This window comes from Arachis stenosperma, chromosome 3 (assembly GCF_014773155.1).
Source record: "Arachis stenosperma cultivar V10309 chromosome 3, arast.V10309.gnm1.PFL2, whole genome shotgun sequence".
NCBI classification, from domain to species: Eukaryota; Viridiplantae; Streptophyta; class Magnoliopsida; order Fabales; family Fabaceae; genus Arachis; species Arachis stenosperma.
The window spans coordinates 7,231,414-7,247,961 of NC_080379.1; the positions used below are offsets into that span (position 1 = coordinate 7,231,414).

Below are 16,548 nucleotides of genomic sequence, written 5' to 3' on the forward strand. Positions count from 1 at the left end.
GAATTGATCCGAATGCATTGGAGGAGAATATTCAAAGATTTAAAGGAAAAGCAATTGACGAGTCCGCAAATGATGGCCGTAGGATCATATCCTATCCAATCAATGAATAAACATTAAACAGGTTTGAAAAAGTCCATCTTGTTCGTATTGATTGTATTGAAAGCAATGAGCCAATCACAAAATACATACACAAATTAATTAATAAATTTCCCTCTTTCATATATATATATATGTGGTACAGTTCATGCCATCCACACTACTTACTACTTATAACAAAGTAGTTTTCACAAGATAAATACTAAACTACACATACATGAGTTTCATTAATATATAATATAATTATTAATTACCTCTTTATCCTTATTTATACCAAAGCACAAGCCACATTCGTGAGATATCAGATATGGCTTTGTGTTCAGATATAAGATTCAATAATAATATTGTTTTGGTTTTGTTGTTGCTATTTGGCAATGAAGCTTTGGGTGTGTTTTCTTCGGTGGTGGCAGAACAAGAGGCTGATAGAGTTTACAGGCTACCGGGGCAGCCTGTGGTGAAGTTCAAGCAATACGCTGGTTACATCACAGTGAATGAGACTCATGGAAGAGCACTCTTCTACTGGTTCTTCGAGGCTACCGACAAACCTGAACACAAACCACTCCTTCTATGGCTCAATGGAGGTATCTATCTATTTCCTCTGCTCTGTTTTTTTCTTTCTGTTTAGTATATAGTTTCAAGAGGAATGTTAGGGGTCAGCAACTTTGGTAATTTGTAACTAGCAATTAGCTATTAATAGTGTTTTTAATGGTATAAGATTATATTCAATGGTGAAAAATTACTCACTTTTCTTTTGATGATTAAATACTGACTAAAAAACACAAAAATTACTGTCCCAGACTTTTCTTAGTTTCAATTTATTGAACTGCTACTTAAACAACCTTAATTTTAGACATTACATTACAAATTCGGATACAACATATTAAAAGGCACATAATTTATCGTTTGACCTAAAACCTCAATTGCATCTGGTATTTCATTTCACAAAAGTCAGAAATGCTGGTTCTAGATTCTAATACCTTTGGCAAAATCTTCATTACCACGTACACTCAAATTTTATACTTTTTATTAACTTTTAACACATTCGCATCTACTCATGATATTAATATAATTTCTATCTGTATTATTACATAAAATTCATTAGCTTATTAATAAGAACTGACGCACCTATTTAGTCAATCTTTTTATAGATTAAATATGTATCTTAAGTTTTAATATTTAAAACAGTAGCAATATTTTTTTTTTGTAAATTATATATAATAAAAGATATTTCAAAAAAAAAGGTTTATCGTCCAAAGTCTTCTATATTTCTTTTATATATATCTAATAAATTTATTTATAAATGAATAAAAATTATGGATACATTAATGCATGTTATTTAAGAATGTTTGAAGGTAGCGTTTGAATGAAAGACTCATAATGAAAGACAAAAATTTAAAAATAGAGATTGAAATAAGTTGTAGTATTATGTTTGGTGTAAAGTGGAAGACAAAAATTGAAATAAAAACGAAGTTTTAATTTAATTTGTACAAAAAATAAAATTAAAATTAATTAATTGAAATATAGATATTTTAAATATAGAATGTTATTAAAGTTTCAGTCTCTGTTCTAACAATTTCAATCTCTTATGTTCTCACTTTTTGAAAATAATAAAATACTAAAATTTTAGAGATATAGAGACTAAAATTATAGTATTAATCTCTAAGTCAGATATTAGTTTTTTAATTTTTGTTCTAGTACTTCAAAATAAACACTATCTAAGAGTGTTGGTTATATATTGTCCAAGAGATTTTTAGTTTGTCCAAAATAAAATAAGCATACAAGACAAATTTTCGATTGGGTAGCAGCCTTTGGAGTTTATTAACAGTTTTAATTGTATGGAATGATTGTATGCTTAAAAAAAAAAGAATAAAATGAGTATGACAATGAATGTTATTATGTTAGCAGATAGTTAGTTGTATAGAAAATTAGAAATATAGAATATTAATAAATAATATTATATATTTGAGTATTTTTATGAATAAAGTCTAATCAAATTAAATGATAAGAGTATAAAATTTAGAATAATATTATTTATAATTAATTTTTTTTATGTCAAATAAATTTGCTTGAACTTGATTAACTAAAATACTTGAATATATAGCATTATTTAATATTACATTTAATTTGATAAAGTTTTTTTTGAAGAAGTACAAACACAATGAATGTTTTTGAAAACATCTAAGGAATAGCTTTTAAAAATTGACTTATACTTATAAAAATTAAAAAAATTAATATAATCTTACACATTAATTAAAATTTAAATTTAAAAATTATTATAGTTAGTAGTCTTAGTACGTATGTATATTCATATCAATCAGGAACAATGACTGACAGTACTATATATGTGTAATATATTAAGTTAGTTGGAAACAATAATTGCATTAAAAAAACTAGATCCGTTCAAAACGATCATGGATGAAGACACATACATGAAATTAACAAGCTGCCAAGTACACGCCACTATGTTAATAATGCCCAGATTTATGTCACAAGAACTTCATCACAATATCATGATTATCCTTGATAGTAATGGACTAATAATGGTGTGTTTCATAAAATTAATATATTTTCAAAATTTTTTATTCTTTTTAGTTTCTTAATAATTATTTTTTGAAAGTTGTAGAAGTCATATATATTTGATAAAATAAAATAAAAAATAAAAATATTTTTTAATAAACATAAACAATAATAATAGTGTTTAATAAAATTATATTAGACATTTTAATTTTATAAATATTTTCAGTTTTTTACAAATGATTTCAATTTAAAAGCACTCCCTAATAATTTTTAAAGTCAAAAGTGTATAAGCTCATGATGAATATTTTGTTTTACCAAAGGTAATTGATTCTTTTAAAAAGTTTAAGCACATCACTAATAAGATCCATCCTAAGTCATATTGAAAATTTTAATTTCTTTTTGATTTGTGAAATAATATGTGATATTTGACATTTTTATATTTTCTATTTTCTGAATTTTTTTTTATAAAAAGCAGAACTAAAAATAATTAAAACAGAAGATAAAGGTATGTTAATTATTTTTTCCATAATCTAAAAAATAAAAATATTAGAAAAAATATTTCATATTATGAACATATATATCTGTTCCTATAGAAGGTATGATTCTGTATCTAGTTATCAATGATGAGTCCAATTTTAAATTTACACGTATATTAAGAAAATAATTAAATGTACGTCATTACTAAATTGAAAAATAGTTTAAAAATTGCCATCAATATTAAGTCATTGATAGTGGTAATATTAAAAAAAATTAATTAGTTATACTGGATAAGAGTTGGTGAAAAAGTTTAGACTGGATTCTTTTAAAGGACAATTATTTAATTTATAGCAAAAATAAAAAAAATCAAAATGAACACACCCAAAAGGCACTATTATATTATAAGTTAGTTTTCAAATCATATCCACTGGTTTTGAATTTACAATATTATTGTGCTACCAAAAGCAGGGACTTGTCAAAGAGTATAAGGGCTACAAGAAAAACAGCATTAGAAACATAAGTAAGCAAAATCAAACTTTGCCACATCCTAATAAAAATCAGAGTCATGTTATCATTATTAATGAATTTGAGTATAAGTTGAAAAAAGAAACAGAAAAAAAATGTTTGAGTAATTTATTCTACAATCGATTAATCCAACTCAATTCAAGTTAGTAATTAAAATAATTTTTTAAAATGAGGAAATTGATTAGACAAAAAATATAAAAATTAAATAATTACTTTTAGATTCATAACTTTTATTATTTTAATATTAGAACAATTAAATTTTTACTTTTTATATTACTAACTTATTCACATGAAATTTGGTAAAAAAAAAAATACATGAATTTAATAATAATTTATTAAACAAAAAGAAAAATATATAACACACATGGAGATCGAATAAAATTTTAGTTTTCACTCTCATACATATTTAAAAGCTACATAAAATACAGATTGAAACGAAATAAAGATAAAAAGGAAAAAAAAGAAAAAAGAAGACACCTACCATAATATTTTACACACTCTTGTATATATATCTGTATTTTCTCTCTCTCTCTCTCTATGTGAATAAGAACCTAAAATTTTATGTAGATTCTCCAAAATATAATACAATTTACTACTTTTATCCTAATAATTGAAGTTCAGATATGTAAAAAAAATTTGCAACGAACTTAACATATTCAAAGTTAGACAGAAACAACATTATAGTTACTTTTTTGTAGGGTTAAATTACATGTTAGTCTTACACTTTCAGTGAAATTATAAATTAGTCTCTACACTTTAAAAGTTTGTAATTAAATCTTTAAAGATAATTAAAATTTGTAATTTAGTCCCCGTTGTTCAAAAAGTATTTGATTTAACAGAATATTTTCAGCATATTCTGAGAATATTCTATTAAATCAACACTTTTTGATTGATAGAGACTAAATTGTAAATTTTAATTTTCTTTAGGAACTCAATTACAAACTTTTAAAGTATAAAGACTAATGTGCAATTTCACTAAAAGTGACCAACTGTGTAATTTAAATTTTTTTAATACTAAGAATTATAGTTAGTTTAGTTTTAGGGTTTACATAATAACTTTTCAGCCAACGACCATTTAGTTTGGCCATGAAAATGCACACACAAAGAAAGTTACAAAGAGAAAAGGAAAGGGAAAAGATTATTGAAGATGGCCTATATATATATTATAGTCAAGTAATTAATAAAACGTAATAAAAGTATTGAGTGTGTAATAATAATAATTGAAGATGGTGAAGTGGGCATGCGGGTACTGGAAAATTTGACTAATAAGTTGAAGTCAGTGGCTTCAAGTTGCAGCAGTAGGAATAGCCATAATGATTTTTCATAAGAGTAATAAATATTGCTTTGCATCCAAGAGATCAAGCCCCACCTTTGATAGCAACGTTAAGTTAGCACCATTATATATACCTTCACACCTTTTTGAAACCAACCCAATTTTTCTTGTTTCTTTGGCTATTCTTTATATATAAATACTAAATTATAAGGGAATCAATTTTGGTTGTTCGGATAGTTAATTTATTTATTTTCTTAAATAAGTGTTGAAAATTTGAACGTGTATAATAATTTTTCTGTCGAATTACTAAGAAGATATTTAAAAAAAAATACTATATTATCTTCTGTTATATTTTAAATAGACTAAATAACAAATTGATATTTCAGAAATTTGAGTTAGCAGCTAAGCCCATTAGTTTTGTATAAGGTACAAGCTTATTATTAACTTTTTCCGCTACATTTCATGAAAGTTTAGCATAAAAAAGAATTGTTAATTAACTATGGGGGAAATATGAGGGAGAATATATACTTAATACTCTATCCAATCCTTACTAGTCCTTCCATAATTTCAAACATACTATTATGAAAATAGATAAATAAAAAAAAACTAACAAAAATTTATTATTTTTGGCACTTTTAGTATTTTTAGTTATGACTCTAATATTTTTAGTCTATCGCTAATAATCTAATAATATATTTTTAGTTTATACTTTTAGATAATGACGATGGCTAACCTAAAAATAATAAATTTTATTGCTAACATTATTCGTAAACAAAAAATTACAAATTAAACGTCATCGTCAATGTATTTTTGTCTTTAGTGGTTTGATAAGTACATATGTTTGAACTTTGAACTCTAAATAATGCAACCAGGTTTAATAACAATATTTAAGCTGACGATAATCTTAATTTATTGAGAAGGTTATTAATTAACTATCTACGAATGCCCTCACTGAAAGATAATTTTTTTAATAGAAATTTATTTTTAGATTTTTGATAATATAAAAAATATATAAAAAATTATTTACTTGTATTACGAATATTTTTGTTAAAAATTAAAATTCTTAAAATATAAACAGACGTTGATCGATAATAATTAAATATAGAAAAATATAAAAACTAATTTTTAATTAGTTAATATTAGTAATTTTTTTTAATTCTAAAATTTTTTAATTTTTTGGAGAATTTAGATTGAGAGTTTATAATTTAGATTTAGTGTTTAAGATTTCTAATTTAAGATTTAAAATTTAAAATAAATGAAATAATTTTAAAAAATGAGCTAATATTAACTTAAAAAAAATTCCTAACATTATTCTAGTTAAATAATGCACAAAGTGTAATGTAGGTGTAACTTTCATATCTTCATTGAAAGTTGTCAAACAAACCCCCATAGACAATGATTGATTTTATCAAAGCTAGAAAATTCACGGCAAAATGGAACTAATTAATACATCAAATCAATTTTGGAATCTTAAAAATTGAATTAATAATAATAATAATCCGAGTTGGAAATTGGAATATATACGTTACTGATTAATAGAAAACTTCATGTACAAGAGAGAATAGTCATGTATATTATGAAATGTGACTAAGATGGTTTCTATGCATGTGTGTAGCTTTTATTCTAAAAATATCGCCCTTTATGAATGTTACTTTCAAAGTTAGTTATGCATTCACATCAATGTATTGAATATAGTTTTATTGCATTTATCATTTGAGCCAAAGATGAAAAAATGAGAGAAGGGGAAAGGATAATCTAATATATTTTCTCATCCATTGATTTCAGTAAGGACCAATCTAATAATCCAATATAATAGTCTATAGTTGAGACTTGAGACCAAGTAGAACATTTTTGTTTAATGAAAACCATGAAATAAACTTCAATTATATAATTAAACCAATCATTTTTTTTTTCTTGTCAAGGGTTTGACCAACCGAATTAATAATGATTCTACCAAATAAATTTTCTAGAAGGAAATTATTATTGTTTGCACACACGTAATTAGTCAGAAGTTAAATCACATGAGATGTTGATCAATAATAATAGGAAAAGTATATGGAACCAACTAATAATCAGCTAAGAATGGAACAACATAATTAATTATAATTAGTTTTATTAATTTATAATTTAATTTGTTTTTTAAATTATTGTTGACCACGTTCAAAACATGAGGGAAGATACGCTAGTGATAGGAGAGAATTTAGGGAACAGATGCTTTGATCATTAATTAGTTGGTTCCATATAATTAATTATGTTTTATTAATGCGTAACACATGAAACATAGAAATTATATCCAAAACAATCCAATTTACAAGAAAAAAAAACATCCGTGTGGCTATCAGTAGCAACATCCAGTTAAAGTCACCAGTGCCTCTGGTTTACCAGTTGGCTGATTCTTGGCTTATATAGAGTTGGTTCCCTAGCATTATTGATAATAATATACTTGCCCCACAAAATGAATTTCATCTCCTATTTAACAGTGAAAATTAAAGTCACTTTAGAAATAATTCTAAATAAAGTTTGTAGTCATAATTATTAACTGCCCAACCCTATCATTTTATTTTCTAGAATTTGTGCCTCTAGATTTACTTTCTTCAACAAACATGTGCAGGTGAATATATATACTCTCCTTCAATTTCATACTAACAAAGAAACTCTAAAGTCTAAACCTATTTATCCATATACGGTATTGATTAAAGAATTAAATTAATGAAAAAAGTCCATCTTTTTTTTTTTAAATATTGAATACATATATAGTATATAGTGTATTTTTTTTTAATTAAAAGCAAATAAGAAGTACTTTGTAATTTGCTACATGAATTGATGACCCATTATATTAACTATTGTGATGGTAATTGTACATTGGTAAAATTAATGTTACTGAAAAAGTTTTATCTATTATATCATTGTTTTAGGACCAGGCTGTTCCTCAATTGGTTATGGAGAAGCAGAGGAACTAGGACCCTTCTTTCCCCAAAATAGCAGCCAACCAAAGCTAAAGTTAAACCCTTACTCTTGGAACAAAGGTTCGTGGATATAATGATGAATTTATATTTAATTTCCGAAATAACAAAATTTATAGAATACACTTCCGAATTGATCTTAAAATTAATTCATATCAAATATTTTAGTTCGCAATAAATTTTTATTCTCTAAAAGTTTTCAAGAATTACTTTTGTTAGATAAATTAGTCTCTTAATTGTTTTAGAAAATAATAAATTTATCTTATAATAATATATTTTTTGAATATCTAATTGTCTTGTAATAAAATTTATTAAAAAATTATTTATCTAATATGCATATTAAAAATTTAATTGAAAATAAAAAAAGGTTAATTAATCATCTAGAATAATTTTTAACAATTTCTAAAGAATAAAAATTAATTGCATACGAAAGTATCTGATCTAAAATTTTTAAAAACTATTTAGTTTAGGTGTTTACTCAAATTTCTATTTCATTTTTATTGTTGTGTTGCATATTCATACATGACTAGAGCCAAATATTTTTCTTCTATTGTAAAATTAAGACTTCAAGGAACTGTTTTCTTAATTGATAACCTCAAAATAATTTTATGTTTATAAAATGGCGTCATATACATACAATAATTTAAGAAACTATGATTTACGAGGCACATTAAAAATAGTAATAAAAACCTAATTAATTGAATAATGAAACCATCCATATTAATTTTTGAGGATTTTGACTTATACAGCCGCAAATCTTTTGTTTTTGGAATCCCCTGTGGGAGTGGGATTCTCCTACACCAACACCAGCAGTGATATTAAGGCTCTTGGTGACAAAATTACTGGTAATTCTGCCATCAAATAAAATAATCTTAGGATTTATATTTTAATTATACTTAGTCTAACTCCTTTTGGATTTGGTGTTACATGGGCAGCTATTGATTCTCACATTTTTATCACCAAATGGTTTAAGCGATTTCCACAATTTAGATCACACGAATTCTACATTTCAGGCGAAAGCTATGCAGGTATATATTATTATTAACATAAAAATATATATAAACTTCTACAACACTATACATAATCCATTTCTTTATGGAAGGAATACTTTAGATTTTGGCTTCTTCAATTTTCAAATAATTTTTTTTTTTGGTTTATGTTGTGCCACATTTTAGGGCACTATGTTCCTCAACTTTCAGAGCTCATATTTGATAACAATCGTGATCCTTCCAAGGAAGACTACATTAAATTCAAAGGATTCATGGTGAATACAATCTTCCTATTTTCTCAAACTATGCATTAATTAATAATTTCTTGTTTTATTTATATTTAATACGTGAAATACTGTGTTGATTCATATCTTGTTTATCATTAAATAAAGCATGAACTAAATTTAAAATAAGTTTATGTTAAAAGTTGTGATAGAGTAAGAGAAGAAAAATAATCGAAAAAACAAAACGAAAAGTGAAAATTTACTAAAATAAAGAAAGTAATTATAAGATGGAGTCTAAGGTGGTTATTATACAGTATCAGGATAGTTATATAACTTGAGTTGGTCAAGCGGTCCATTCATTGGACAAATCCGTGACGGATTAGTCTTTAGTGTCGAACTAGAAGATATATCATGAAAAAAAAATAGTTATGCAATTTTAGTAATATTTAAAATGTATTATTAAAATTAAGATCACACTTTTTTATATTTTTATAATACTTTTAATTTTTATTTTTAAATAAAAAGTGTGTTTTTAAAATATTAAAAAATATTATTTTAATTTTAATAATATTTTTTAATTGTTGTCAAAGTTGATTAGTTGTAGTCACCATAACACCCACCCATTAATCTCTCTTAATTTATAGAAAATGTAACCAACTATCCTAATCTTCTAACTAATTTCAATCATTATAATTATATTCTTGAAGAATTTTATCATCGAGAATAGACAAAATAAGATATGAACTGACATAATATAATCATAGAATTAAATAACAATGTTATAATGTGACACACTTGTATATATGTATGTGTGCAGATTGGGAATGCACTATTGGATGATGAAACAGATCAAAAGGGAATGGTAGATTATGCATGGGACCATGCTGTGTTATCAGATGGTGTATACCATAACATCACATCAAATTGTGACTTCAGATATGCAAATCTAACAGATGAAGGTCTATCAAAGCCATGCAATGATGCACTCAAGAAGTATTTTGATGTGTATAAAATCATTGACATGTATAGCTTATACACTCCAATGTGTTTCACTAACACCAACAGCTCCACCAGAAGGGATACCCCTAAAGTTATCAAGGGCGTTGCTCCTCACACTTTCTCTAAATTTGTGAGATTTCATTTTATTTTCTTTTGTCACCAATTTAATTTAATTATGTTATTTTTTGGTACTCACCCTACCTAGTTTATTGTTGTTTTGAACAGGAAATGTGGCATCAAATACCAGCCAGTGGATATGATCCTTGTGCATCAGATTACACCGCAGCATATCTAAATAGGCCGGAAGTGCAAGAGGCACTACATGCCAATGTCTCCAAAATTCCCTACAAATGGACTCACTGCAGGTATCATCGGCTACATAAATCAAACGATGTTAAACTGTTTTGTTTTGAATTATTATATATGTTATCATTGTTTTTTCCCCTCTTAGTGATCAAATCAATACTTGGAATGGGTCACCTCAGTCCATGCTTCCTATTCTCAAGAAGCTCGTTGATGGTGGAATTCGCATATGGGTTTTCAGGTAAAAAGATATTGCATCATGCATACTATTGTACTAGTCTCTCTTTAATTTCAACTGAGACATTACAATAATTATTTTCCCATTTTGTAATTTACTTATATAGTGGAGATACCGATGGAAGAATCCCTGTAACTTCCACAAGATTAACATTGAGAAAATTGGGGCTTAGCATTGTTCAACATTGGACTCCTTGGTATACCAGCAGACAGGTATGTTAGATTATGCACAACTTATGATCAATGATTAAATTATATAGGTTTATTTATTGAATTTTCAATTAGGTATCTATACTTTTTTTCTTTTTCAATTGAATCCTTATACTATATCAGATTTTGTAATTAAGTCCTTGCTAACACTTGATTGAATATTCTGTATAATTTTATAAAATATTCTGTTAATTTTAACGTTTTTGTCACGGTAGGAACTTAATTACAAAATTTGATATGGTATATATAGAGACCTAATTGAAAAGAAAAAAAAGTATAGAAACTTAATTAAAAATTCGATGAAACTATAGAAACTAATAGAGTAATTAAACCAATTATATATTATGGGATACGGTTTGAATATTGTATTTTTACAGGTGGGAGGATGGACGATTAAATATGATGGGCTCACTTTTGTGACAGTAAGAGGTGCTGGTCACCAGGTTCCAACTTTTCGTCCTAAGCAAGCTCTTCAGCTAATTAGACATTTCTTGGTGAACAAGAAATTACCGGAACAACCAATTAAACAAGGTCCCTTTTGATTTAACATTTTGATGTTTGCTCCACATCAACATTATTGGAAATGTATTTTCTGTTCTTTATAGGGGTTTAGAATTAGTTTGTTCCACCTTTTGTTGTTGTGTGCTTATGTCCTGAGCCTTTCTATATTGTGATTATTGTCCTGTGTTTGAAATATTCATGTAATATAGATCAATTCAATAGTCTTCTTCTGTACTCCTTTTTACAAGTGTTGAGTCTTTTCTCAAATTATATATATAAAAAATACAAAATATGCAAAGTTCTATATCATTGTTTCTTTTCAGTTCATATGTGATCATGGGAATTGTAATATGTACCAGCTACTACTGTTAACAACACTGGAATTTGTTTACCTCACAAGTCCCTTCTATTTACAAATAAATAGACATGAGTCACGTTAAATTTCAGAAAACCTCAATTAGAGATGAGTTTAATTTGTCCATACTTAAAAGAGCACCAAATGAGTTAGCTATGATAATCCAAAACAACCTGGTCTAAGAGAGTTGGTTCAAAACCAATGAAGATGTAGTAAAGTAATGTCAGTTGAATATACTTGACTTGAATATGAATAATAACAAAAATGATGTACAAACAACCCATTTTCACAAGAAAAACGTTAGTTTGTTAAATGTCTCACTCTCACAAAATCCACACTTTTTATTATTTTCTTCTCCAGATTTCTTAGAGAACTAATATTTGTGTTACTAATAATTAGGTAATAAAATAGAAGATGAGCAAAGATTTGTTCTTAACCTTTTCCATTTTTTAAAATACTATGCATTCAACAAAAATTAACTCAAATAGTATAGGAGCTCGGTCGAACTTCTAATCATCAAATTGATGAGATGTGAAGGACCCTCCATCACAAGTTCTTTTCGTCATGGCTCCAAATGCACCAGCCGGGAATCGAACCCGGGTCTGTACCGTGGCAGGGTACTATTCTACCACTAGACCACTGGTGCTTGATGTTTAGCGATTAATATTGATGAGTTTTGACATTATTTTATTTTTTGATCAGGACCCGGGCCATCAACCTGCCCCAGACCCAAAACAGAAGCCCGATGCCCCAGCCTAACCCGGATTTCAAACCTACGTTTTCCTCTCCCCTTGGCAAATCGGCTAGATGATTGGAAACGTCCCCGTGCGGCGGCGCTCTGAACAATGACAGCGTCACCGAAAGTCCCCCTCGCCAGTCTGCTATCGTCCTCCTTTATTCACCGGAATAGCATCCGATCGTCCTCGTCTTCCTCGCCGGCAGCAACTAGTCGATCATGATTGTTCGTAGGAAGCGGCACAACTGATTTCATCCATAGCACAACCAGCAGTGGGCGATGGAGAAGATAGAAGCGTTTCCTGCTCGGCATCGAAGGTCGCTCTCACCCTCTTGTCACCCGATCATCGTGTTCATCATTGCCGGCGTAATCTCCACCTCCTCCCATCGTTCCCGTCTTTGAAGCTCTTCCCTCGCCGTTCTGAGGTACGGTTTTTATTTTTGAACAAAATCCTGAGGTACGGTTTGAATGGGCCATTTTTAAATAGAGGCCCAAATTATATGGGCTTTAGTATGGGCCGGGTGGATAGGATAGGGAGGGTGTTTGTGGTAGCGGGTCGGATCTGATTTGATTACTGGTCGTGTGTGACTGTGAGATTCCACTCTGTACTGAATCATTCCGATTTTCCCAATTCGCAGATCGAAGTCGAAAATGGGGGGAGGCCACGGCGAGGGCACAACCTACAAAGGCATAACCATACACCAACCTAAGCGGTGGCACACCGTCGCCGGCAAGGGTCTCTGCGCTGTTATGTGGTTAGTTTCGCTCGTTCTTTTTCTCCGTTTTGATCTGCACTTGCTACTGATCCATATTCACCATGTCTCGGCTTTTGTGTTCTTTAGGTTTTGGGTGTTTTACAGAGCAAAGCAGGATGGTCCTGTAGTGTTGGTAAAATCTTCAATTCTAACCTCTCTCAAGCTTTCTTTATTTCCATTTCGATCAAATTAATCAATCCAATTATTGATTTTTGTGTGCGTTTTTTTCTAGGGTTGGAGGCATCCTTGGGAGGGCCACGATGATCATGGCCATGGTGGTGGACACTAGGTATGATCTTCTTCAATTTCCTCATCAATCTTAGTGTTGGAGACTTGAGTTAATGAAATGTGTTATTATCTTCATATTGTATATAAGTTTTATGCACACCCTACTTGTTATAGTAGAAAAAATGAATATTGTCCACATTCAACGTGTCAATGCTCATCCAAAAACACACTATGTTTCAATGATGGTCTGTAAGTACATCAAAGTTAAACTTATTGGTTATTGCAATAAAATCCCGAATTCTACACCCGATCTGTCCATTCTGTTGCTGGCATATGCCATGTCGTTGCAATATTTTTGTAGTTGATGGTTATTTTGTTGTCCGAGATCATTGTTGTTACTTATTAATCAACTTATCAATAGTTAATAGATCATTATAGACATCTATGTGTTACAAACATTAGAAATCAAAGTCCGAAAACAGAAGAAAGGGAACCATATAATCAAATCTGATGATACATTGATTTTTTTTACCACCATTATGTTTATGGAAAAAGATTGGGAAGCAACTTTTTATGCCAACATTTTTCTTTCCCTTTAAATTTATCTTCTACACTTCGTTGGCTGAAAAAAGTAGGTTTCCTAGCAAAACTATACATTTTTTATGATTGTTATTTTTTAGTGGTGACACCATGAGATATAACTGATTCTCGTTTAGCTGTGGGAGTGCAAAGATTATGCGGTTTTCCTTCAAAAGTTTCTTTCTATTTTTTATGATATACCTGGTCAGATTGGTTGTTGGTTTGTTCCTAGTTTGTATATAAGAGATATATGGTATATACAATATACAACTTAGTGTTTGGCAAACATTTTGACAATTGATTGAGATTTAAAATTTCATCTAAATCTAGAAAGTCCATAGATACACAAACAGGGAGAAAAAAAATTTCAGAGGATAATTTACATAGTGATGTCTAACATGTATGCATTTGATTTTGCAGCAGACATCAGCTCAGAAAAGGGGAACAACAAATCTTGAAGAGTCTGTGTTTGCCGTTAGTTTCAAATGTTTACCTTATGGCATCAAATAAATTTAGCAGTAAAAGAAGAGATTTATTTTGCATAATTTCATGAAAAATAATATTGTACTTTCAGAACCATACCCTGTCAACTTTGGTGATAGTTATGATTGTTTGGATAAATGTTTCATGTCTTTTGGCTTTGGGAGTAATTTATGTTATAGACTCAATATTTGTGTATCTAATTGAGAACTTTGGTGTAACGGTGTTGTTGACAATCCTTTTCTTAATCCTTGCCTATAATTTGTTCCACCAATAACGATATTAAATTACTCCCAAAGTAAAGTAAAACATTATGATATATGGTTTATGATTTTATCTGAAGTATGGATTATCTCACAAAACCATGTATACAATAGAATTGTGTTAGGTATGCTCTCTCCACACACATTATTGTGATAGGATATTTTGTAATGTATGTTGATGGTTGAACTCTGAAAAATACATGGATTTTATTGAATGAAAAGGAAAATCCTTTTCATTTGTCACCACTTTGAACTATTAAACCCATTACCGTTCTCCAAAATTTATTTGTGGGAGTCAGTTAATGCATGAAATAAATCTTTCATTTTAATATGGAATATCATATTTGAATTGAATTCTGACAATTAACTTACGAAATTATATCTATTCTTATGAAAGTATAGAATTTATAAATACTTGTATAATTTTAAAACAAGTTTTATGCATATTCTAAAACTTATTTTACAATGGTTTTTTAGGATAGAATTTTCTAAAATAAACATAGTTGTGAAATTCGGAATTAATAACTAATTTCTAAAACGTTTAATTGTTCAGTTTTGTGGGCGTTCTGATAATTTTATAATTGAAATAAATTTTATTTCTTTAAAGAATCCTTTTAAAAAATAGAAGATAATTTTAGAAGGAAAAAAAGAAGTGTGTTTTTGGAGAAGGTCAATACGGCTGCGTTTTGAGGACGCTGAGAATATGCAATATAACGAACTTTTGTGAAGCGCGCTTCTAGACACTTCTGTTTTCTGTTGGTCTCTTCTTATATACGCGAGTCGCCATTATATCTATATAGAGATATAGAGAAGAAGAAGAAGAAGTAGAAGGATTGCGATTTGGGAGAGAAGTGAAGAGAGAAGAAAGGATGTCGTACTTGCTGCCGCACTTGCACTCCGGTTGGGCGGTGGATCAAGCCATTCTCTCCGAGGAAGAACGCGTTGTGGTCATCCGCTTCGGCCATGACTGGGACGACACCTGCATGCAGGTTCGTAACCCTATCCCTACTCTCTCATTTTCATTCATGCTCGAGGGATTCATTCATTTATCTCTATAATTATATACTCCTATTTGCAATTTTATCTCTTGCCTTCTTGTATTGTTTTGAAGGATTCATCTAATCTAATCTCAAATTGTTTGTTGCTGATGGGAAGCTTTTAAATTAAGAGGTAGATCACACTGCTTACCCTTTCATTTCATCTATTACTATGCGATTAACGCCTTCTGAAAATTCAGATGGATGAAGTGCTGGCGGCGGTTGCGGAGACCATAAAGAGTTTTGCGGTGATATACCTGGTGGACATCACGGAGGTGCCGGATTTCAACACCATGTACGAGCTCTACGATCCATGCACAGTCATGTTCTTCTTCAGGAACAAGCACATCATGATCGATCTTGGCACCGGTAACAACAATAAGATCAATTGGGCACTCAAGGACAAGCAGGAGTTCATTGACATCGTTGAGACTGTGTACAGGGGTGCCAGGAAGGGACGTGGTCTTGTTATTTCTCCTAAGGATTACTCCACCAAGTACCGCTACTGATTGCTACTTGTTCTTCTCTTTGATTTCATGCGCTTGAAAAATCTTCATTCAAAGTTATTGTAAACCCTAAACTCATTAGCCTTGTAGTTTGATTAGCTGAGTAGAAAACTAGAAATTGATCCTGCGGCCTCGGCCATTGTCTGAGCCCTATTCTAATGGTTGAATGTTAGTGAGACATGTACTTTATTCACGGATTCTGATGTTAAACATATGAAGTGAGTTCTTATGAACTCTTTCTTCACTGTTGTTAATAATAATCTTCCAAGCTTTGCCTCATGCACCCTTTATATTT

General features: G+C 29.3%; 3 protein-coding genes and 1 non-coding gene across 7 annotated transcripts; 3 read left to right on the forward strand and 1 right to left on the reverse strand.

The window, feature by feature from the left end:
• The first annotated feature begins 265 nt into the window (after positions 1-265).
• LOC130969555 (serine carboxypeptidase-like 34) lies at positions 266-11,623 on the forward strand. The gene is made up of 10 exons (XM_057895330.1): positions 266-677; positions 7,804-7,914; positions 8,601-8,696; positions 8,787-8,879; positions 9,027-9,115; positions 9,882-10,193; positions 10,289-10,428; positions 10,515-10,607; positions 10,711-10,816; positions 11,191-11,623. Exons 1-10 carry the CDS (start codon positions 404-406, stop codon positions 11,353-11,355), a joined length of 1,479 nt encoding a protein of 492 aa, XP_057751313.1. The 5' UTR covers positions 266-403; the 3' UTR covers positions 11,356-11,623.
• Positions 11,624-12,244: 621 nt separating this feature from the next.
• TRNAG-GCC (transfer RNA glycine (anticodon GCC)) lies at positions 12,245-12,315 on the reverse strand. The gene has a single exon. It is a non-coding gene; the product is annotated as a tRNA-Gly (tRNA).
• Positions 12,316-12,985: 670 nt separating this feature from the next.
• LOC130968661 (NADH dehydrogenase [ubiquinone] 1 beta subcomplex subunit 2-like) lies at positions 12,986-14,792 on the forward strand. 2 transcript variants are annotated; one of them, XM_057894055.1, is made up of 4 exons: positions 12,986-13,160; positions 13,248-13,293; positions 13,393-13,449; positions 14,388-14,792. In XM_057894055.1, the coding sequence occupies exons 1-3, from the start codon at positions 13,057-13,059 to the stop codon at positions 13,447-13,449; spliced, it is 207 nt and encodes a 68-aa protein (XP_057750038.1). In that variant the 5' UTR covers positions 12,986-13,056; the 3' UTR covers positions 14,388-14,792. The 2 variants fall into 2 exon arrangements, with proteins under 2 accessions (XP_057750038.1, XP_057750039.1); XM_057894056.1 differs by having other exon boundaries at positions 12,994-13,160; positions 14,391-14,792.
• Positions 14,793-15,027: 235 nt separating this feature from the next.
• On the forward strand, positions 15,028-16,497 carry LOC130968660 (thioredoxin-like protein YLS8). Of its 3 annotated transcripts, none has more exons than XM_057894054.1 (3): positions 15,028-15,699; positions 15,866-15,880; positions 15,948-16,497. In XM_057894054.1, the coding sequence occupies exon 3, from the start codon at positions 15,948-15,950 to the stop codon at positions 16,254-16,256; it is 309 nt and encodes a 102-aa protein (XP_057750037.1). In that variant the 5' UTR covers positions 15,028-15,699; positions 15,866-15,880; the 3' UTR covers positions 16,257-16,497. The 3 variants fall into 3 exon arrangements, with proteins under 3 accessions (XP_057750037.1, XP_057750035.1, XP_057750036.1); XM_057894053.1 differs by having other exon boundaries at positions 15,203-15,699; positions 15,822-15,880; XM_057894052.1 differs by lacking the exon at positions 15,866-15,880.
• The last annotated feature ends 51 nt before the right edge of the window (positions 16,498-16,548 follow it).

Bases quoted from the DNA above. Each gene is read 5' to 3' on its own strand.
- LOC130969555 (XM_057895330.1), top strand. From the start codon at position 404: ATGGCTTTGTGTTCAGATATAAGATTCAATAATAATATTGTTTTGGTT. The intron at 10,194-10,288 runs GTGAGATTTCAT...TGTTTTGAACAG, and splicing joins CTCACACTTTCTCTAAATTT to GAAATGTGGCATCAAATACC. The intron at 10,608-10,710 runs GTAAAAAGATAT...TTACTTATATAG, and splicing joins ATTCGCATATGGGTTTTCAG to TGGAGATACCGATGGAAGAA.
- LOC130968660 (XM_057894052.1), top strand. From the start codon at position 15,580: ATGTCGTACTTGCTGCCGCACTTGCACTCCGGTTGGGCGGTGGATCAA. The intron at 15,700-15,947 runs GTTCGTAACCCT...CTGAAAATTCAG, and splicing joins GGGACGACACCTGCATGCAG to ATGGATGAAGTGCTGGCGGC.
- LOC130968661 (XM_057894055.1), top strand. From the start codon at position 13,057: ATGGGGGGAGGCCACGGCGAGGGCACAACCTACAAAGGCATAACCATA. The intron at 13,161-13,247 runs GTTAGTTTCGCT...TGTGTTCTTTAG, and splicing joins GGTCTCTGCGCTGTTATGTG to GTTTTGGGTGTTTTACAGAG. The intron at 13,294-13,392 runs GTAAAATCTTCA...GTTTTTTTCTAG, and splicing joins AGGATGGTCCTGTAGTGTTG to GGTTGGAGGCATCCTTGGGA.